This window comes from Phyllostomus discolor, chromosome 2 (genome assembly GCF_004126475.2).
Source record: "Phyllostomus discolor isolate MPI-MPIP mPhyDis1 chromosome 2, mPhyDis1.pri.v3, whole genome shotgun sequence".
NCBI lineage: Eukaryota > Metazoa > Chordata > Mammalia > Chiroptera > Phyllostomidae > Phyllostomus > Phyllostomus discolor.
Window position 1 is genome coordinate 176,400,837 of NC_040904.2, and position 23,751 is coordinate 176,424,587.

Sequence of the window (23,751 nt, forward strand, 5' to 3'; positions counted from 1 at the left end):
TAGTCAGGAAAGCCAACAGAGGACTGACCTCAGGTCCTGACCAGGAGCTCTGTGGATCATGGAAAATAACCAGTTGCCACTTGAGTCAACAGGGAACCAGGGTTGAGAAGAGAGGAAACAGAGGAAGAGGGTGGTGATACCTCAGAATTTAGGGAAGGTTGACATCAAAGTGGGTAGAGCTCAGCACAGGAGGAAAAGACTGAGGAGGCCAGTGGTGAAAGGCACTTTTGGCAGGGGCTAAAGTGGGGAGAGGGCTAAGCAGGAAGCATTTATGAAAGAGGATGGGAAGACAGGTGCCTAGGACATCTTGCACATTGAGCAATAACTTGCACTCAGTAGGTACAACTGTAAACAACCAATCACAATCCAGTAAGACAGCACTCAATTAGAAGTACACATAAAATGCCAAAAGAAATCCAGACTGTGAAGATAGTGCCTGTCACCCTAACAAAAGTCCTGAAAACTTGTTATTATTTGAAAACTTCCCAAGCACTGTTCTAAGCCTTTTAAGAATATTAATTTTTTTGCCCTGGTCAGGTAGCTCAGTTGATTAGAGTGTTGTGAAAATACATCAAGGTTGTGGGTTCTATCCCTGGTCAGAGCACATACAAGAATCAACAAATGAATGCATAAATAAGTGGGGCAACAAATCGATGTTTCCCTCTCTGTCTCTGTCTCTGTCTCTCTGTCTCTCTCTCTCCCTTCCTCCTCTTCTTCCTCTTCCTCCTCATCTCCCTCCCCCTCCTCTTTCTCTCAAATCAATAAATTTTTTAAATGACCACTTAAGAAAAAAGAATATTAATTTTTTATTCTTCTAACAACCCCACAATGTGGGTAATATTTACATTCCTGTTTTATAGATGAGGAAACAGTAAAAATGAACCCCAAATCACACAGGTAATGACTGCAGAAGGCTTCAAACTCAGCCAGTCCAACTCCAGAGCCCACACTGTAAGTCATCACAGTGTATTCTCTTCACCTTGATTTCTAGGGCCTAACACAACACCTAGTTCATAGTAAACTTTCAAATATTTATTGAAGGGTTGAAGGACCCATAGCTTTAGTGGGATCATAGGCGGTATTAATTGGTTTAGGGATCTGAATGGACCTTGGGGAAGAACATTTTCTAACCTGGTATAGATTTTCAGATTGTGTCAGCAGGATACTGCCCCAGCCAGATGCATAAGCCAGCAGACATGAACTCACCAGTGACCTTGAAGGTCCAAGTCAGCTGTACAGCCTTCCCCAAAATGGGATGTAGCACAGCAAAGCGTGACTTCCTTTGAACTGCAGCCACTCTGGTCACTGCTCTTACACCCAACACTGCCTTATATGTCACAGGGTTTATTATATATAATCACACTGATTTATTAATATCACATTCTTCCTCATAGACTGAAAATACTGAAGACCACGGCTGTTGTATTACCTTAGGTTCCCAATAACAATTATCATATTAAGTTGCCAGTATAATAGCATTAAAGTAGCAAATTTTAGGTGGGGGGGGGAGTTACATGTTAATCAACTTTCTGCAGAGGAAATTAAAATCACTTTGTTTAAAAATTTTATTTTTCTCTAGAGGGTTTTCAGTAATTACTTTTAACCAAATTTGGCTATAATTTGAAAATTTCCCATAGCTTAAACTGTGTTACATTTGAAACTATAAGCAACAACCCCTCAGTATTCCTCAGGAGGGACATCTTACAATTTATTTGTTTTTTTCATACTGATTTTTCACCTCTTAAGTGTACTAATTAGCATAAACTTAAAAATACCTCCAAGGTTGATAATGCCTCCAAGGAATGTCAGGAGGAAGGACTTGATTACATCAGAAAAATAAGTTGCCCTTTGGTGCCCTTCTGACATTCACATGTCTTACACAGGCCCTTGAAGACAGCAGAACAGTATAGATGACCTATGGAAGCCCGGATAGTGGATGAGACCACTAAAGAATATAGGTGGCAGGGAATAATAGAGGCTAGAGACAAGAGAAGAGAAAAATGGGCTAGCCAGAAGAAGAAACTTGGAGATCCAGTGAAGTAGAATATCAGGCGATCTCAGGTAATCCAGAACCCCCCCCCCAAAAAAAAAGCTTAAAAAAGAAGCAAATGCTGCTGATAAATTAAGAATAAGGGTTGGAAACAAGCTATTACGTAAGTAATGGAGTACTGATCCAGCGATGGGAACGGAGAGCAGCCTAGAAATAAGTGGAGAGGAGGGTAAAGTAGAAACAGCAAGGAAAGTACATCCAGTAGTTTAAGGAAGAACGCTGCTGGGCAGTGGTTCCAGAGAATATCAAAGTTTAAACTCATTTGAAAGGAAGAGAGAGGGAGGAGGAAGTAAAAGGAGGTCAACCAAGCTCACGTCAGATATGCCTGTTGGATATAAATAGTGTATCAGAACAAATTAAAGTCTACATCAAGAGAAACAAGAGCAAGTAGAAAAGACATGTAAAAATGCAATTAAGAATCAATTAGAAATGGGCAAATAGTTTGCCAAAAATGTACACAGGGCCCAGATGATGTGTTAGCTGAGGGGTGACCTACATCATTCTTTGCCTTGCACACGCAAATCCTGGGTGCCTGTCCTCGGGACCAAAGGTGGAGTTTACCCATGTTCGGGAATGCACAGTGGCTTAAAAACTGGGCTGCATTCAGAATCATCTGGGGCACCTGTTAAAAATACAGCTTCTCTAATGCTACTCCTGGAATTTCTGACTCATATCTTGGGTGTGGCTGGGGATTTTTAATTAGCAGTCCAGGTAATTCTGAAGCAGCCAGTAGGATGGCATTTGGAACCCAAGCAAGTCATCAGAATTATCTGATACACTTTTTAAAAATACAGATTCATGAGCTCCTGTCCAAACCTAGTGAATCTCACTACGCTCACATCAATAAAATTAAATGCATCATGTTTGAGTCCTTTTTCAATCAACTTTCCAGAGTGCATGTAAAAAAGAATTTCAGTACAACCCCCACAGGATTGAATCCAAGTAACCTGGAAGTCCAGAGTAAGTGACCTTGGACAGAGCCCTAATGAATGGCTATTCATTGAAAGACAACTGACTACTCTTTAAACTGCTCTTGGAAGGAAATCCAAATTAAAAAAAAATTCTTCCTGGTTCTTGTTCCTCTAAAGCACTTTCCCATATCAAAGTCCATTTTTAAGCAGCTTCTAACAAACATTAACAATATTGATGTCATCATTGTTTTATTAATAATTTTTTAATAAATTACTTGTAGCCCTGGCTGGCGTAGCTCAGTGGATTGAGCGCGGGCTGGGAACCAAAGTGTCCCAGGTTCGATTCCCAGCCAGGGTACATGCCTGGGTTGCAGGCCATAACCCCTAGCAACCGCACACTGATGTTTCTCTCTCTCTGTTTCTCTCTCTCTCTCTCTCTCTCTCCCCCCTTCCTCTCTAAAAATAAATAAAATCTTTTAAAAAAACAAATAAATAAATAAATTACTTGTTTAGATCACTGTTTGAAATATAATATGCATTCATTCATGTTACAAATAATATCAGCCCTAACATTGTTCTTGCATTCACTTTGCCTTTCAAAGCTCTGGGACATCTTAAAAACCAGTGTCACAAGTACGTGAGAACTTAAGCCAGAGAGACCAGGTTCAAATCCTGCCTCTGAAACTTAGGGTAAGTGTTCTACATTATAGGTAAGAGTTTCTGAATTCTTCTCTAAATGGTGATAATACCACCTGTCTTGCTGGGTTGTCATAAGAATAAGAATTGTAAGTAAAACACATCTAGTCCTGATTCAGGGCCAGCATTCAATGGATGCTAATTACTCTTATTGCTTTTATCCAAATCTCCATCCCAACCCCCTCCCAACAAAGGTGAAATTAGTCCTCTAAAAGTGCTCAAGATATTGGAGTATATGTTGAAAACCTGAGTAATCCAGCCATCGTGCGATCTCTAAAAAAAAAATTCTACTTATGGAAAGCTTGCGTGTCATAATAACGTGAAGAGTCCTCCATCACAAAGTGCCCAGATGCTCAATAAGTAACAAAAGGTATACTATTAAGTGTCCTGCCCAGATCAGAAGATAAAGAAGTATCCCAAGAATAAGAGAAAAAGAAAAAAACTATAAACCTAAACCCTACTGGCAAACTCATTTGTGAGCCCACTCCCTCCCAGGAACCTGAGAGTCTAAAAAGGGAAAGGGAGACTTGACCTTAAGCTTTTGGAATGGGAAAGGACTGACCCTGAAACAAGACCCCAGTGTTCCATGCTGAAGGAGCTACACCTTGAATAAATGGAGACCTAGGGAAAAAATCTGCATTCCATTGGATCAGACTGATGAGTAAATCTGCAGACCAACACCAAGCCTAAAGTAATTAATGAAGATAATGACAGTGACCTTCCCTGAGCAATCCTGAACTCAAATTTACAACATCTTCAAATCAGGAAAATGCCTGATTATTAAAAGAGTCTTTGGAGGTAGAAAAAAAATAAAGTATTCTCAACAGAAAGGCATCTTCAGTACACAACCCTTCCGGATTCTCATAACATTAAGGAGTAACGAAGAAAACACACTTCCTTGAATAATAGCAGGAAAAAATATTCAATGGATTTTCCTCTACCCCCAAGAGCTTCAGATATTCATACTATAGAAAAGGGAAAGAGGAAGGCACAGAAAAGGTTGAACTAAAAAAAGCACAAAATAAGAAAATTTCAATTCTATACTATATACTATCTGAAGGATATAATATATAATATCCTATAATATGTAATATCCTATACTGTATCATATCTTTCTGAATTTCTTTTTCCATAATGGAATTATGTGCTTTATGTGATGTGCAGTAAAAAGCATTGCCTTTGATGCCAGGCAAACTTGAATTTGAATTCTGAATAATCAAGTACCAGTATATGATTTCAAGCAAGTTAGTAAAACTTTCTGTGCCTCAACTTCATCAAATGCAAAATTAGCATAATATTATACTGCCTACCTATTAAAATTGTTGTAAAATAAATTCATACACATATGTATTCATGTGTACCTCACATAACAGAGGTCTTAGTATTATACAAAATGCACTTAATAAATAGTAGGTATTGTGAACTTTTATAGAGCATCTCTTAGGTGCATGCCAGTGGTAGTCCCCGACCCTTTGGGACACAGAGATGGAAAATGATTCCCTGTTAGTATACTATCTGGCACACTTGTTTGGCACCAAACTGTTACCTACATAATTGTACTTACTCTTCCCAACAGTCTTATGAAGTAGTGTTATTTCCATTGTCCAGATGAGGAAATTAAGAAATTCATTAAGAGTCTTGGTCCCATTCATACAACTCATAATGAAAATGGGACCAGAACTTGTGTGCTATTTGACCCAAAGCCTGTCTTGATTACCTCACTCCTCTCTTTCCCCCAGATGAGAAGATTCACATCCAACTACATATGGAGGATGCAGTTGGTGGACTTTCTTCTTTTTTCTTTTGACCAAAAAGCAGAGAACTCCAAAAATAGCAGGTTTCACAATCATAGAATATAACACAACACCATTAAACTGAATTCCCTGCTAAATTCTTGACCTCTCAGTTTTTGTTCCTTCTTTAAGAGGACAAATAACAATTTGATGAATATGCAATGAGCGCACCAGGGGTGTCCAACCTGTGGCCACATGCAGCCCAGGATAGCTGTGAATGCGGCCCAGCACAAAACCGTAAATTTACTTAAAACATTATGAGATTTTTTTGTGATTACATGTCACAATGTATTTAATGTGTGTCCAAGACAACTCTTCTTCTTCCAGTGTGGCGCAGAGTTGCCAAAAGGTTGGACACCCCTGAATATTGTGATTTTCATATGTAAATACTTTTCTAGGTATTATAAATTGAAACTTCTTAGGAATTTAAACCTTATTTACTTTTTGATGTGGAGAGGGTTCTATTTATATAATGGTAGATAGCTGGATGAAACTTAATAGAGTGGCAGATTTGAGTCAAAGGAGGATGTCCTTTCTAAAATGTTCTTACCCCACCAAATTGAATAAAGCTTTGGTCATTCAATAGTTTAAGACTACCTGTCGAAACACCTGATTATTCTACAACAGATACTACAGATTACACAATATTATGGTAAAAAGAAACAACTGTACCCAGGAAGTTACAGTATACTTTTCAACCCTGAAAATACTAGCAGCAAAAATTTGGAGTTTTTGTAAACAATAGTGAGACAATATAACAGACCAAGAAAAGTTATTGCTACGTTCTCCATTTCATTTTTTTTTAAAAGGGGTGTTCTGAATAAAAATAGACTACACCCTCTTTTATAAGCACATCTGCCTTGGAGAAATGATTTATAGACTGTCACACCTGACTCACTCCATCCTCCAGGAGGGCACTTTTATCTTCTGCTAACAAAACTAAGCAGGTGATTTTAAGTAAAAGGATGTAAAAAACATGGATTCCATTTCCCTTCAAGTTGATTAAGACATTGGGTACCTCAAACAATTGAAAAATTAATTCAGAAATAACTTCAACACAAAGCAATGCATTTTCACTTTCAAAGAAAGAAAACATTCTTCCTCTTACTTTAGAATGAATCACCTACATCTGGAAGAGATTTCAGAGTGTCTTTCACTGGTGTCTTCATTTTGCAGATGAGGAAATTGAGACCTGAAGCACTGTAATTCAGTTACTTGTTTACATTTTTTTTCACATCACTATTTCTGGCCTTATCTGTTGTGGCTATAAAGTCATCATAATTGTAAGTCATCATCATATTTTTCTGCCCTATGACTATTACAGCTTCAGAACAAGGACTAGACAGAAAAATTTTAAATTTCCAATGCTGATCACTTTCAAATCATCACAACAGCTTTACTAACTCAGAACAAAATGAGTGAAAGCAAATTAAAGGTTTTTTATTATTATTATTTCTGCTGTTTAAATAAAGGTTTGCCTCATAACTGGTCTACATCAAGACATCTCTGGTTACGGCATGATGGGAGCACAAAAAAGGAGCAAGGGGATGGTAAAGAAAAGTTTTACAAAACAAGAAAAGTATCTCTAGTGTGTTCTACATAGTTTCAAATTCACCTTGGGAGAAAGGAATGCCTTTGAAGAGCTAAGGAGATGTGGGCTCGACTAGATCACCTTGAGGACTTCTTCCAATACTAAGATTTGCTGAGAATTCAGAACTCAAAATACCAGAATTTGCCAATACAAAAACACCAATAAAAATTAAACTTATTGATATTAGGAACATTTTTCCTTGTAAGTGACTTGCATCTCTTCACCAGGTGGGAGTCAAGGGCTTTTTTTTTCTCTTCAAAAGGGAAACCCGATCACTCGGGATACTGGGGACAGCTGGTCCTAGGTCACTGAAGAGCTAGGCTGCGACCAGGATGAACATCAGTCTCCCCCACTCACTAGTCCTCCAGGAGGACTTGCCGAAAGCAAAAATTTAGCGAAGAAACTTAAACTTCAGTAATTACAAAATGGGTGTTACATCCAAACTTTTATTTTAAGAATGATGCCTTTACTTCCGGAATTCGCTAATAACTGACCTGCAGGGTAAGCTCAGCCCTAGGCGTGTTCCTGCCCAAGCAAGGTCCTTTGGGGGAAGGGACAAGACTGATAAGAGGTAGGTGGCCAGGCGCAGTCCTCTGGGAAAACCTCCCGTGCTGGCTCCCTTTGCAGCCGGCAGACCCGTCGCACCTACAGAGCACCCCGCGCGTCCCTCCCCTGAGCCACCCCTCTGCTCACCCCTTCCCTCCCGAAGCACTTACCTGGGGCGTCCGCGGATGGCTGGATCCTGAAGGTGTCCGTTTCGGCCCGTCCCAGGTGCAGGTGAGACGAGGGCCTGCTCCAGGGCCTAGGGGTCCCAGGCAGCAGGTAGGAGGGGCTGGACTTCCTCCGGATCGCCACCCGCCTGAAGTCGTAGCCGCCCTTGCTGTTCACGGTGCCGCGTTCGCTCGCGGCTCCGCGCTCTCTCCCGCCCTGGGCTGGAGGCGAGTGAGCGCTCGGCGGGGTCCTCACAGGCAACCCGAACCGCGGGGCTGTCGCCTGCATGCCCACGCTAGGCGCGACTCAAGAGGGGTGACTCCGGCGGCTCCTTGGCAGGTGCTTCCTCGTCCCCGCCTTCCGGGCCGTGCAGTTTGGCACCCGGTGTCGGCGGCTCCCAGACTCACCTGACGCAGCTACTGCAGCAACCGGCCCGGGACTGCCTCCACACCCTCCTTCCCCGAACCAAACGGCCAGGGGGCGGGACTGGGAGAGCGCAGGGCTGAGGGTGTCAGCGCAGCTACAGCGGCCGCCGCCTACTCTTCGCCTGGGAAAGGCGCCAAGGACTGGCTGTGCCTAGTGGAGCGCCCGGGGCGCGGCCCCGCAGCGGGTTCGCCAGTGGCGGCCGCGCCCCGCCGCCCCGCGCTCGCTCATTGGCTGAGAGGAACCGCGCGGCGCTCACCTGCGGCCGCACACCTGGAGCGCTAGGAATGTCACTGGATTTGGGAGTAATAAAATAATTACAGCTTCTCTGGACTCTGCCCAATGGCTTGTCCTCACAGACCAACCTATCAAAAGTCTAACTTGGGTCTCAAGCTGTTGAACTGAGCCCTTGATAAGAATCTTACTTCCTTCGTAGAGCTAAGCACTGAGTTGAGCACCGGTAATATTTCAGATAAGGCAACCAAAATGCAGAAGCGACCACAGGTCACACAGCGTTGCAGATGAGCTGCAATGCTTGCCCAGTCTCCGCACCAAGGTCAGTCCTTGTCTTACCGAATCAAAACAAATCATCTCACCAAGAGCACCAGGCCAGAGAGCGCTGACGGGTGGTGTGTGTGTGTGTGTGCGTGTGTGTGTAAGTAAAAGGGAAGAGGTGCGGTTAACAAACCACGGGTTCCAGAAAAGTGTCCAACCCTCCACACCACACACTTTCAGGACTATATTAGTTAATGCACTTCACAGTCCTTTGTTGTTGTTGTTTTAATTTTTTTCAATCCTTGCCTGAGGACATGCTCGTTGATATCGGAGACAGAGGAAGAGAGAAACATTGATAGGTCACCTCCCTTGCGCACCCTAATCGAAATCGAATCCACAACCTAGGTATGTGCCCTGACAGGAGTCAAACCTGAAACCCTCTGATGTACCAGGTGACACTCCAACCAACCGAGCCACCCGGCCACAGCTAGAGTTCTTCTAATTTGTCAAGTAATTTTCTTTAATACCAGTGAAATACCAACTGGAAGAAAATAACGTTTTCCACTGTTTTGCTGACCTGCATTTTAAAAATAACGACTCTTTCTAATGACGAAGAGGCTGTGCTCATTCCGGAACCACAGCGCTAGGAGGGGCAGAGCAGCAGTCCAAACAAGCATCTAAGCTCAAGCAGAAAGAGTTCCCCAGACCTCACGTCCACCTTGGAAGCCACCCCACATCTCTTCAAATGGTCATGCACCCACGAAACATCTCCTCCAGCTCCCTGAAGTGGGTAGCCCATCAGCCAATGCTCCTCAAGAAACTTCTCAGAGGGCAGTTCGACAGTGGCAGTCTCCCTGGCTGCTGTTCCAATAAATAAACCCCTGAGGAGATGGAACTACCACCCCAATATTTAATCCAAAGTTTCAAACTAAGTTAAAAGGAGCTTTTACTTCCTGCAGATTTATTGTCCCTGTATCACTGCATTGCATCTAATTATAGTTTCTCTCTGTGTGTAACTGTGGTGTTACCTACTGAGCCATATAAATGGAAATGATTTAAACAAGTAGTTTCAAATATAACTTAATATTGAAAGGGGTTTAATCTCATATACATAAGTTAACTATACAATTTAAATACAAAATTTTAATATAATTTATTTGCTTCAATAAAAGGGTTCTGTTGCAATCACTGATACTGAATTAACAACCTAGCTTACAGTAACCTATTTTTCAGAGAAGAGATGCTGGCAATCTTCTCTTTTAGAGAACTGGTTACTAATGAGGCTTAAAAGTAACCAACCCTCTTCCCTACTCCCCAAGGACTCTTCCAGTAAGTTCTCTTTCTGCAGAGAACTGCTGTAAACACAACTGTATAGGGCAAAGTGTATTTTACCACAAGTTTTGGGGGCAGCAGTTTAGTATTTCCTTATTTGGGTATTTTGTTTACATTATACACATTTCTATTTCTTTCTTGGTTCAAGTTGTTTGCATTTGCCTAATAATGTATTAGTTCACATCACTAGATGTATTTTCAGATGAGATTTTTTATAACATGTACATCACCTGACATTACCTCTATCAACGTTACTGCTGTTTATTACTTTCTGATAGAAACAATTTCTAAGGGACTTTGCATTCCATGACAGTTTGCAGCACTAAATAAATGGGTCAACAGAATGTTATTTGATCTCAAGTTATCTTAGAGTAGAACAAAGCATTGAAAATAATCTTGTACCTATAATCTTAAAATACTGTTTTATCCATTTATATAGCCCATAGGAAGTTTGCCACCAACTCATTAATGCATATTAAATGGGAACTGTGCTACAACACAGAGATGCATGCAACACACTGGTGTTTCTACACCAGAGCTCTGTGGCCAGTACAATGCTGAGTGCTGACCAAATCCTGCATCGTTTTCCTTGGGCACACAAGGAGACTCATTTAAACCTTCCCTGGTGGTTAGGTGAGCAGAGGTGATATGTATCACCTCCAGACCTAGATTCTGCACCCTGGTCATTAAACTGTCTGCTGTTTTTCTCCAAGTGCCAGCTGGAGTGCACAGGGCCCTGGGGAGGAACCTGGAGCCCTGGGCAATGGGAGATGCACTGTACACAGAGGAGCTGGTGGCCCAGAATCACCCCTTTCCTAAGAATTAACATAATAGGAAGACTATGAACTGGTTCATGTTCCTTCAGTTTTATTTTAATATTTTCCAGTGTAGCAGAAATTATATGAATATTGATGTCTTTTAATTCTACTCAAAATGTTTTACACATTCTATTTAATTTTATCAACATAACCTGTCTCAGATTGATCTAAACCCTAATAAAAATAAAGTAAAATAAATACTGAGAATAAAAATAATGAATTAAGCCTTGGCTGGGTAGCTCAGTTGGTTAGAGCATCGTCCTGATACACTGTACATCGAGGATGCTGGGTCAGTCCCTAGTTAGGGCACATACAAGAGTCAACCAATGAGTGCATAAATGGGTGGAAAGACAAATTGATGCTTCTCTCTCTCTCTATTTCTCTCTCTCTAAAAAAGCAATTTAAAAATTTAAAAAATCGAGCCCTGGCTGGTATAGCTCAGAGGATTGAGTACAGGCCTGCAAACAAAAGCATCACTGGTTTGATTCCCAGTCAGGGCACAGGCCTGGGTTGCAGGCCATATCCCCAGTATGGGTTGTGCTAGAGGCAACCATACATTGATGTTCACTCCCTCCCTTCCCCATCTCTCTAAAAATAAATAAATAAAAATTAAAAATATAGTGAATTAATAAGCTGCTTCAACTACCAGTAGAACATCACTTCCCAAAATAGAATTTAATCGAAATTAACACTTTACAGCAAATTCACTCTTACTTTAATCTCACTAGAGAAAGATGAAAAACTTCTTTCACTTTAACAATAAACTGTGTTATTTCCTCAGTAAATGAATTATAAATGTATTAGTTATTTACTCTGATGCTATAACTAGGTAGGAATCCATAATGTCACTGGGAAGGAAAGGCCGCTAAAAGGCATGAATGATGCTGACTTTATTTAGTAGCATTAGGGGGCTGACATACAGAAGATAATTTCATGAAGACCTTATTGAAGATCTTACAGGTTTTTTTAAAGATTTTATTTGTATTTATTTTCTAGAGAGAGGTGAAGGGCATGAGAAAAATATCAATCAGTTGCCTCTTACACGCCCTCAGCTGGGGACCTGGCCCTCAACAAGGCATGTGCCCTGACCAGGAATTGAATGGTGACCTTTTGACTCACAGGTGAACACGCAATCCACTGAGCTATAACAGCCAGGGCAATACAGTTATTTTAACAGGAACTTAGTAACAGTTAATATTTTGAGTTGGCATAAATTGAGATTTCAATAAACTTTAATATACAAGTACAATCATACGTAAACTGTATAATTTCTTTTTTAAAATATTTTATTTACTTATTTTTAGAGAGTGGGAGGAAAAGAGGGAGAGGAACATAAATGTGTGGTTGCCTCTTGAGTGCCCCTTCCTGGGGACCCAGCTGGCAACCCAGGCATGTGCCCTGACTCGGAATTGAACCAGCCACCCTTTGGTTCACCAGCCTGTGCTCAATCCACTGAGCCACACCAGCCAGGGCTAAATTGTATAATTTCTAACATGTAAATTTAATTTGTATGTCTATAGTTTGACTAGGTATTGCTTATATAGTGACCTTTGTAAGTATGGATAGTCATAAATACACACACACACACACACACACACACACATACCTCTTAGAAGATTTGAACAAATATGAGGTGTCACCTAAAACTGTCATGGCACAGGTTTGGCCTTGTACTTAAATTGACCACTTTTGCGCTTTAAAACAAAGTGGTTAGTCAGTATATTCTTAAAATCATCTGGAAACTGGAAAGAAACCAGTTACTTTCTAAAGCACACAGTCCCTGGCATTATGGAGCCCATGGTTCCATGAGATTAGGAGAGGGGCACCCAACTTGAACTTAGCCTGTCAGGAGAAGATTCCTAGAAGTCAAAATGAAGAGAGACTCGAAAGATGAATAGATGGCCTGGTGGAGGTGATAAAGAGTTACCCTAGTGGATGAACAGGACACACAAGGGAGGAGGGGAGGGGGGAGGAAAGAGAGAGAGAGACACACACACACACACACACAGCTGCACTTACAGGGCATGGGAACTGAGAAATGAGGCTGGAGAAAGAGTGAAGTCAGATCATTAAAGATCATGTACAACGCGGTCAAGAGTTAGGACTTCACTCTGATGACAAGGAAGTTATTTGTAAGCAAGAAGGGATGTTGTCAGGTTTGCATTTTAGTAATCATCTTAGCTGTCCACATCCCTTATTTTTTAGGCCATTAGATTTAAAAAAAAAACTAATCAACTCTGAAATGTTTCATCTCAAAGGATATGCCACTTCAATGACTGACTGAACAAATGAATAAAATATTTGAGAAATTTACTTAAATCAGGCATAAAAAATAAGTTTTAGAAAACTCTATTCCCATAAAATAGATATACTCATTTTCTGGCTACCTACATCATGCTTTGTCTTTTTTAATATAGTTTTTGTTGTAGTGGTTTTGTTACAATTTGTTTTGTTACACATCTCATACATAAATGCTACTCAACTATCTCACTGACTTACCAGGACAGTCCGAGAAGAGAATATCAGAATGTAATTCTGTATTATTAATTACTTCTTTCCTGACCAGGAAACTCAAAGCAAAGATTATAAATATGTAAACAAGCTTTCCAGGTGTTATGAACTATGTTGGTTATTTAATTAGCAATAGGTATTGATGTACTAAGACTACCACATGCTTTCCATGGACTAGTTCAGTGCTATGAAACAGTAACCCGAGAACTAAGAAGGCCCAGAAAGTAAAGACAAGTTTATTAGTTCCAGGGGCTGCATTTATGGGTTATCTGAATTCTCAGGCATATACTCTATTTCATAAGATGTAAGATGCCATCACTTGTAAGAAGCACTAAGAAAGAATGAAATTCTTCCAGTTAAACCATGACAAAATGTTTTAGTGATTATTCAGGAAGCTCACCATTGTAAAATGTTTTGTCTATTCTGAGGAATTTAGCAATTTCTCCTGCCTCCACTGTATTGCTTGGTATGTAATGGAGAATTGTTTAGTTTATCTGAAGAAATAACACAGCTTCTTGTATTTATAGGTACCTTCTTTTCTTAAGGCTATTAAAATGCTTGCATTTTTGTTTTGCAAGGAAATATGGAAATACAGTCATTCCTCTAACAAATATTTGCTAATACCACATTTTCATCCATAACTAATATTAGTAATATATTTGTACTGATTGCTCTATTTTTGTGCCTTTCATTATATTTAAAATGTCTCCAAAGAGAATTTATAAAGTGGAATTAAAACAAAAATATCAAAGTTATATTTTGCTTTAATTCCACTTTACACTGAACTCTCTTTGGAGACACTTTAAATACACTGAAACTCACCACATGCAGATCTACAATGCAATGCAACCCACAGCCAACATCATACTCATGGGAAAAAACTAAAAACTTTCTCTTAACATTGGAGCAGAACAGGGATGTCCGCTTTCACCTCTCTTATTCAACATAGTACTGGAAGTCCTAGCCACGGCAGTCAGACAGAAAGAAGAAATAAAAGGCATCCTAATCAGAAAGGAAGAAGTAAAACTGCAATTATTTGCAGATGACATGATATTGTACCTAGGGAACCCTAAAGATGCCACCAAAAACTACTAGAACTGATCAATGAATTCAGAAAAATAGCAGGATACAAAATAAATATCACAAAATCAGTTTCATGTTTGTATACCAATAGTGATCTAACAGAAAGGGAAACTAAAAAAAAATACCATTTACAAATGCATTAAAAGAAATACATATGAATAAATTTAATTGGAGTTGTTAAAGACCTATACTCAAAAAATTATGATACTGAAGAAAGAAATTGAAGAAGATACAAATAAGTGGAGCATATGCTATGTTCATGGATAGGAAGAATTAACGTCATTAAAATGTCATATTGCCCAGAGTAATCTACAGATTCAACACAATTTCTATCAAGCTACCAACAGTGTGTTGGGAACCACCCTGCCTGGTTTCAGAAACTGTAACCCCTTGTGTAAGGTTGAGTAAAAAGATGTTGGGACCATAAGTCACTTAGGAGACAAAGCTTATGTTCCTTGTAAGGGCACTGACTCTGTCCCCTTTTACTTCATCCTGCCTGGCCCTGGAGGAAGACCAGTTAGCCAATGACAGGTAAGATTACTCAAAGGAGGGATGACCTAAGACAGGCACAGTCAGGAAGGGGCCCTCAAGGAAGGAATGCGGGGGGGTTATAGAAAAAGGGGGTGATGAACCCTTGCCCCTGGGCTTTGACATAGCCTGAGTCCTCATTCTGTCTGCAAGAAGTCTCCTAATCTCTTGGCTGTCTTACTTCTCCTACCAGACTTAAGCCTGAAACAATGCTGGAGGTAGGTGAGGCCCTGTGCTGGAAAGGACAGGTTCCCTGGGGCGATCAGGCCTAAGAAAGAATGCATAAAATCCTGTGAAACCTACTTTGCTAATATCCTCAATTTAAATGATAAGGGTCCAGGCAGGAAATGAGTTTGTTTCCCCAAAGTTTTATGGCCCTTTTGCTATCTGACCCTGGCTCAAAATAAGCCTTCAGAGTTCTTTGTATGTTATCTACTATTTGATGATTACTGCCTGACAATGATTGATGAGCTTTACCTGTATTCCTATGTACATTAAACCCAATAAAAGCCCATTGAGGAACAGGCTCCTGGCTCTTCTCCTTTGAGTGATGAGCTACCTTTCCTCCCCAAGCAGATCACATCTTGGTAGATTTAGTCTTATCTGTGGTGGCCAGGGGCAGGATGGAAGGGGCCCTGCAGGCAGAGCCCTCCAACAAGCGTGTTTCACAGAACTGGAACAAACCTTCTAAAATGTTACATCAAACCACAAAGACCCAAAATAGCCACAACAATCTTGAGAAAGAAGAACAAAGTTGGAGGAATCACACTACCTGTTGTCAAACTATACTACAAAGCCATAGTAACCAAAATAGCCTGGTAAAAACTGACATAGATCAATGGAACAGAATAGAGAGCCAAGAAATAAGCCCATGCCTTTATAGTCAATTAATATTTGACAACAAAAGGCAAATACATATGATGGAGTAAAGATAGTCTACTCAATAGGGGGTGCTGGGAATATTGGGCAGATACTCCCTATGCAAAATAAAAATGAAACTAGACCACCTTCTTACACCACACACAAGAATGAACTCAAAATGGATTAAAGACATAAATGGTAAACTCAAAATCACAAAAACCCTAGAAGAAAGCATAGGCAATAAAATCTTGAACATTTATTGTACCAGTATTTTTTTCTGATATATCTGCTTGGGCAAGGGAAACAAAAGGAAAAAACAAATAGGACTATATCAAACTAAAACAATTTTGCACAGCAAAGGAAATCATCAACAAAATGAAAAAAACAACCCACTGAATGGGACCACATATTCACTGATATATCTGATAAGGGGTTTATATCCCAAATTTATAAAGAACTTATAAAGTCAACATAAAAGAAATCCGATTAAAAAATGGGCAAAGGACCTAAATAGATACTTCTCCAAAGAGGACATACCATGACCAATAGACATATGAAAAATGCTCAATATCACTAATTATCAGAAAAATGCAAATGAAAACCACAATGAGTTATTACCTCACACCTATCAAAATAGCTAACATTAATAAATGAACAAACAACAAGTGTTGCCAAGAAGGTAGATAAAAGGAAACCCTCATGAACTGTTGATAGGAATGCAGATTGGTGCAGCCATTGTGGAAAGCAGTGTGGAGTTACGTCAAAAAATGTAAAATGGAGCTGCCCAAGACCCAGTGATTCCACTTGTGAGAATATATCCAAAGAAACCCAAAACACTGATTCAAAAGGATATATGCACCCCTATGTTTATTGTAGTGTTATTGACAATAGCGAAGACTTGGAAGCATCCCAAGCGTCTATCAGTAGATGTGTGAATAAAAATATCTGTGGTACATTTACACAATGGAATACTACTCTGCCATAAAAAAGGAAGAAATCTTAACTTTTAAGACAGCATGGGTGGACTTGGAGAGTATTATGCTAAGTGAAAAAAGCCAGTCAGAGGAACACCAGTACTATCTGATTTCACTTATATTTGGAAACTAATAAACAAAGTAAATTCACAAACAAAATGGATTCAGACTCATCTATACAGAGAACAGACTTATACCTGTCAGGGGGATGGGAGTTTGGGGCTCTGGGTGAAAAAGATGAAGGGATTGAGCAAAAGCACAAATTCATAGACACGGGCATCGGTATGGTGATTGCCAGAGGGAAAGAGGGTGGGGGTGGACAGAGTTGAATAGTTGAGAAACAGAGAGCAGGTTGCCAGCAAAGCTGAAAAAATTTACTAATTGGTCCTTTACAGAGGAAGTTTGTTGACCACTAATATAAATAAAAATAAGAATCTTATATAAAAGTTTTATTTGAGGTAGCTTTTTGTCTCCTTCTTGAATCTCTGTCTGGTTTGGCCTCCTTACCTCCACCCCAGCCTCCACCATGTCCATAAGGATGACCCAGAGGTCCTTCAAGGTGTCCACCTCTGGCCCCGGGGCCTTCAGCTGCCGCTTATTTTCAAGTGGGCCCAGCACCAGCTCCTCGGCCTTTTCCTGGGTGAGCAGCAGCCCCCCGCTTGGCCTGGGCACCAGCATGAATCTGGCCGGGGGTTTCGGTAGAGCTGGGAGCATGGGGACCATCAAAGCCGTCCAAGTGAACCAGAGCCTGCTGAGCCCCCTGAAGCTGGAAGTGGACCCCAACATCCAGGCTGTGTGTAACCAGGAGAAGGAGCAGATCAAGAGCCTCAACAAGAAGTTTGCTTTGTTCATGGGTAAGGTGCAGAGCCTGGAGCAGCCATAAGATTCTGGAGACCAAGTGGAGTCTCCCTGCAGCAGCAGAAGACGACTTGCAGTAACAAGGACAACATGTTCGAGGCCTCCTTCAACAACCTTCAGCAGCAGCTGGAAACACTGGCCCAGGAGGAACTGAGACTGGAGACAGAGTTTGGCAACATTCAGGGGCTAGTGAAGGACTTGAAGAATAAGTATGAGGATGCACCCAACAAGCACACAGAGATGAAGAATGAGTTTGTCCTCATCAGGAAGGATGTGGATGAAGCTTACATGAACAAGGTAGAGCTGGAGTCCTGCCTGGAAGGGCTGACTGATGAGATCAGCTTCTACAGGTAGCTGTATGACGGGGAGATTCGTGAGCTGCAGGCCCAGATTTCTGACCCGTCTGTGGTGCTGTCCATGGACAGCAGCTGCTCCCTGGACTTGGACAGCATCATTGCTGAGGTCAAGGCCCAGTATGAGGAGATTGCCAACCACAGCTGGGCTGAGGCCAAGGCCATCTACAAGATCAAGTATGAGGAGCTACAGACATTGGCTGGAAAGCATGGGGGATGACCTGAGTCTCACAAAGATGGAGATTTCTGAGACTAACCAGAACATCAGCAGAATCCAGGCTGAGATCAATGGCCTCAAAGGCCAGAGGGCTTCCCTAGAGGCTGCCATCAAGGATGCTGAGCAGCATGGGGAGCTGGCCATGAAGGATGCTCAGGCCAAGTTGATTGAGCTGGAAGTCTCTCTGAGAACTGCCAAGCAGGACATGGCCCAGCAGCTGTGTGAGTACCAGGAGCTCACAAATGTCATGCTGTCCCTGGATGTGGAGATCGCCACTTACCGCAAGCTGCTGGAGAGTGAGGAGAGCCAGCTTGAGTCTGGGATGCAGAACATGAGTATCTATACCAAGACCACCAGTGGCTACACAGGTGGGCTGAGCCCAGCTTACGGGAACTTCAATGACGGCCTGGGCTTCCAGGCGGGAACTCTGGCTCCTTCAGCCCCACCAGTACCAGCACCCCCAAGACGGTGGTTGTGAAGAAGATTGAGGCCCGAGATGGGAAGCTGGTGTCTGAGTTATCTGATGTCCTGTCCAAGTGAATGACTTCTGTGGTCCCTGCTGCCCTCCAAGCCGGTGGGAAAAGAGCTGTGCAGGGGAGCAGGGGGCACAGGAGACCCACCTGCAGCACAACCCCAGACCTCAGCTCACCCCTGAGGTGGGGGTGCCCCACTGCCTGGGGCATTTCCTCTTACCCCTGCCCCCGACTAGAAGCCAAATCAAGTGGTTTTTTTTTCTCCCAAAATAAAGCCTCAGCTGGCTCTAACAAAAAAAAGTGTTTTATTTGATTTTGAAAAATTATTAAACTATCAAAAACTATAAGCTCTGATATATTATGCCTTTGTACATTCCATATCAATGTCAACAGAAGGTGACACACCGAAGCTACAAGACTATAGCCAATCTATAGCTGAGAATTCACCTCCTCCAATGACACCATAGCTTTATTATGTTCACAATCTATAGGCATTTGCAGTAGCCCACGTAGCTCTGTATAGTCATAAGGGCTCTGAAATTGCTCATGAAAAAGAGACAAAGTACAAACTGAAGTCAGTGATATTATTTATGCAACACCTCAAACAGAGGTTTTTCTCTAAAGTAGACACAAATAGATATCCATGTATTTTCATGAGAATATTGGCAGTAAAAGTATTCTTTAAACCAGGAAATAAACATTTTCATCCTAATATTTTCAATTGGTCATGAGAAAATAGACTTCTAATTTTTGAGTCTCCAAAGAACAAACCAGAAACTTTGTGGAATATACCACTTTCTACCATATACTATCTATAATTATGTATATCTTTGTCTGATTTTGTTTTCTAGGTTGTAAGCTTCAAGTGGCAGTCTAATTCATGTTTGTATCCTATGTCATCTTCTATAGTAGCTTTCACACAGTAAAATATTCACTTAAAATTGAAGAAAAATGCAGAAAAGAAAAATCTTCATAACCATTACCAGTATTCTTCCTGAAGAAATGGATCTTAAGTAAATAGTAAAAAATTTAGATGACAATTTCTGTATAAAGATTTTAATGGCATCTTTATTTGTAATAGCAAAAGCATGGAAGTAACTCATATCAATAATAAAAGTCTTTTCTTTTTTAAAAAGAATAATTTATCCATGCCATGGAATAATATACCACTCTTAAAAATAATGTTGGTGAAAAAATTTAATAACATAAAAAAACACTCACCATAAAATGTTTAGAGAAAAAAGCAGGATTCAGAATTGTATGTTCAACCCTGACTGGTGTGGCTCATTGGGTTGGGTGTCATTGCACAAACTGAAAAGTCACCGGTTCAATTCTCAGTCAGGGCATAAGTGTGGGTTGCGGCCCGGTCCCTGGATGGAGGCATGCAAATGGTGGATGCTCAATGAATGTCTTTCAGACATCGATGTTTCTCTCCCTTTTCCCCTGTCTTCCCCTCTCTCTAAAAATAAATGGAATATTTTTTTTAAAAAAAGAGTATTTAGTATGATTCAAGGGAAGTCACCAAAATGTTAACAGCAGTTTTCATTGAGAGATAAGAGTATAGATAAGTAGAATTTTCTTTCTACTTTTACACATCTTCTAAACTTACTGCAATAAACATGTGTTATTTTATTAGTACAAAAAGACAAAAACATTTGGGAAATAAATGAATGCAGTGGGCAGAACCTCATCTGTGGCCAATCTGCATGAAAACGATCTGACTTATTATAGGTGAATGATCTTATTCTGAACTGAGCAGGTCTCTCCCAGACTTCTTGGTTGTGAAGGAGAGATGTAACTCCTGTCCAAGGACAAAGAGGAGCTCTGCCAGGATCGAGTATAATGAGCAATACTGGGCTGTGAATAGGATCTTGAACTTCAGAAGCTCACACCGCCTCTGCAGCCTCCCTGGTGTGGACAATTATCACCTTGCGTTTTTGCTGATCTAGAAGATAAACTTAAGAACACCATCAGTTCTTGAATAATTTGTTCAATACCTCAGGCAGTTTAATAGACAGTCATGGGCTCTCTGTGCTTATTCTCAAACTTGTATGAGATGTATTTGGGTATGTATTACAACTATATTATTATATATTGTATTCACATGTCCTAAGTGATGGGACTGCTCTAGAGGCATCGGTATTTTCACTATGGAGCTGCAAGCACCAGAATGCCATTACTTCCACCTTCCACACCTCTTCCAATTTTTCATGTTTGCTAGGTGGTATGCTTTTGCTCCATTGGTTGAGCTTACAGGAATTTTTGGGATTCCACTGATATATGTAGTATGTGGTCAATAAATGTTGATCTACGAACGGCCACACGAGTTCCTGTAGTAACTAAATTGTTCATTAGAAAACACTAAAGTTTTAATAGTCATATGTAAAGTTACTGCCAAGAGAACAAGAACAGATTGATATCTACATATTGACATCACTGGAACTCATTGCGTTATTCCATTTCCCACATCTGATTTCACTTTCCACGTTCTAATGAATAATACTAAGCAATAACATATCCTTTAAATGTTATGCATATATCCCTAAAAATGTATAGAAACTATACAGGACTGTGCATGATATGTACAAGTGTGGACTTTGTTATATTCCACATCCAATAAGAATACGTTTCTAAGAAGTATTTCTGAAAAATCTCATCTCCCCCAGCAGTCATCAGAGGTGGAAATCCAATACTATTACAGGTAATGGCAGGCTGCCGCCATCCGGTCCAAAGAACAGCCGTGTTCCAGATAAAGCACAGCTTTAAATGACAGCCTTTGACTGATTTAGTGTGTGTAATTAAAATCACATTATCATAATTATACCCAAATTCAAGCCAGCTTTATTTTTGCATCTGCTGGAAAGAAGTGACATTAAAGAAATCCTCAAAGGAGATAATTAGACTTTCAATAGGTAATATTTTCATTGGTTCAATTTTATTTTCATCTTTGTTTGATATTAAGTGTGCATACTTACCTAGGCAGGTAATTTGATGAAGCGCTTTCCACATTACATATATTTAGTAACATGGCCTTTATTTTCTAATAGACTCAGTTACCCAGGATTAGGACAACTATTCATGAGACTAAAAAAAAACATGAAGTTTTAAATATATGACTTTCTGTCAATTCTACTGAAATGGCAAAACTTGAAGTCTGAATCTATACACATTTTAAGAAAAATGGTTATGCTCAGCAGCAAGCTGATGTAAAACTTAGCAGCGTGATGTTTCTCACCTTTGTATTAGGAAGAAAGTTTGTGAATGTACATTTAAAGGAAGGAGAGCTGGAATTGAGGACCAGAAGAAAATATAGCTTAGCTTCTAACTATGTAGAGGGTGGAGCAAAAGTATTATTTTCCATATGAACAACTGTAAACCTACTTTTGTTGCACCCTGTATTGAAAAATGAGATTATGAGTTACTTTAAAATTTATATATATAATTCCAAGTTCATTTGAATTCACAGCTATCAATTAAGACTATTGAATAAAATTATTTGACTAAAAATTTTATTAAAGAAGTATAAATGGCCCGGCTGGCATAGCTCAGTGGATTGAGCGCAGGCTGCAAACCAAAGTGTCGCAGGTTTGATTCCTAGTCAGGGCACATGCCTGGGTTGCAGGCCACAGCCCCCCAGCAACTGCACATTGATGTTTCTCTCTCTCTCTCTTTCTCCCTCCCTTCCCTCTCTAAAAATAAATAAATAAAATCTTAAAAAAAAAGAAGTATAAATGAGCATGTCCTAAAGCTCCAAGAAAGCATGATATTTATTTATAAAATAAATGCTGGAATTTTTAAAGCAATATTGACATGATCACTTCTCGGCCTTCTGGTTAAGATCAAGTGTAGTATCTGTTCTTATCAGTTTAAAGCAATATTGACATGAAATAAAATATATGCATATTTTGTAATTGTTACTCCAGATTATTAGAACATTTTAAAAGGCTAGTTTTTGAAAATGCTATTGCTTAATGTGAATTGCTGTTTGGTGCTTTTAGATGAATAACTTCTAGAAATTTGAACAAGTATGTAATTTAATAATTTAAAAAATGGAAGCAGTCATGACGTGAGCAGGATAATTTTCATCTTTCTTCTTTCTAATAAGGCCCAGACCACTCCATTTACTCTTGTAACGCTTCACTTCCTCCCCACCCCACCCCAGCACAATCTTTTTTTTTCCTGTTCTACTTTTTTCTTTTTCCATAAAAGTTTCACTGTCTAATGTACTGTGGTATTTACATATTTATGCTTACTATTTTTTTTTGTATTTTCCCTCATTGCTACATATAATACAAACTTCAAAAAGGAATGAACCTTTTTTGTTTTGTTCTCTGGTGTGTCTTAATTCCCTAGAGCTATATCTGGCACAAAATACATTTTCCTTTTTTTTCTAAGATTTTATTTATTTGTTTTTAGAGGGGAAGGGAGGGAGAAAGAGGGAGAGAAACATCAGTGTGTGGTTGCCTCCCACATGCCCCCTACTGGGGACCTGGCCTGCAGCCCAGGCATGTGCCCTGACTGGGAATCAAAACCTGTGACTGTTTGCCCACAGGCAGGTACTCAATCCACTGAGCTACAACTGCCAGGGCAAGATAGGTTTTCAATAAATATTTGTGAATTCATACATGTATAAGTGAGTGAATGAATTTCAGCCATACAGGACTCCAATAGTCTAGCTAATGTGTTTTTAGAAATAATATTGGCTACCAAAGGCCAAACCCTGAAAGAATAGCTTTGACCATATGTTTGAAAGATCTTATGTATGGTGCTTCACTTAATCTTTGCAACAACCTTGTCAGGTAGTCATTTTTATCCTTATTTTTAAAATGAGACTGTTGAAGTTTGGACAGGTTAAGTACCTTTCCAAAGTCTCAGAACAATTAAGTGCCAGAGCTAAAATTGCCCAAAATTCTATTCTTTTAAAAACACTTCCACGGACATAGGCTGCTTTAGAACAATTATTTCTCTAGAATTCATGCTAGTTTTTATTTCTGACTTCACTGTGAAATTCTTGAGAGCCCATATTTCTATTTTTGGATACAGGAAATATATATTCAACCTGTTTTTGGATGA

The 23,751-nt window shown here is 40.1% G+C and overlaps 1 protein-coding gene and 2 pseudogenes across 1 annotated transcript in view; 2 read left to right on the forward strand and 1 right to left on the reverse strand.

The window, feature by feature from the left end:
- The window catches only part of FGD4 (FYVE, RhoGEF and PH domain containing 4), a 211,972-nt gene extending 203,729 nt beyond the window's left edge, over nt 1–8,243 (reverse strand). Inside the window, exon 1 of the mRNA XM_028531946.2 lies at nt 7,758–8,243. Within this exon, the coding sequence (XP_028387747.1) occupies nt 7,758–8,040 (283 nt within the window). The 5' untranslated portion in view covers nt 8,041–8,243. The remainder of the gene's footprint in view (nt 1–7,757) is intronic.
- On the forward strand, nt 381–18,816 carry LOC114513586 (annotated as a pseudogene).
- Nucleotides 18,817–22,491: 3,675 nt separating this feature from the next.
- Nucleotides 22,492–22,616, forward strand: LOC114514314 (annotated as a pseudogene).
- The last annotated feature ends 1,135 nt before the right edge of the window (nt 22,617–23,751 follow it).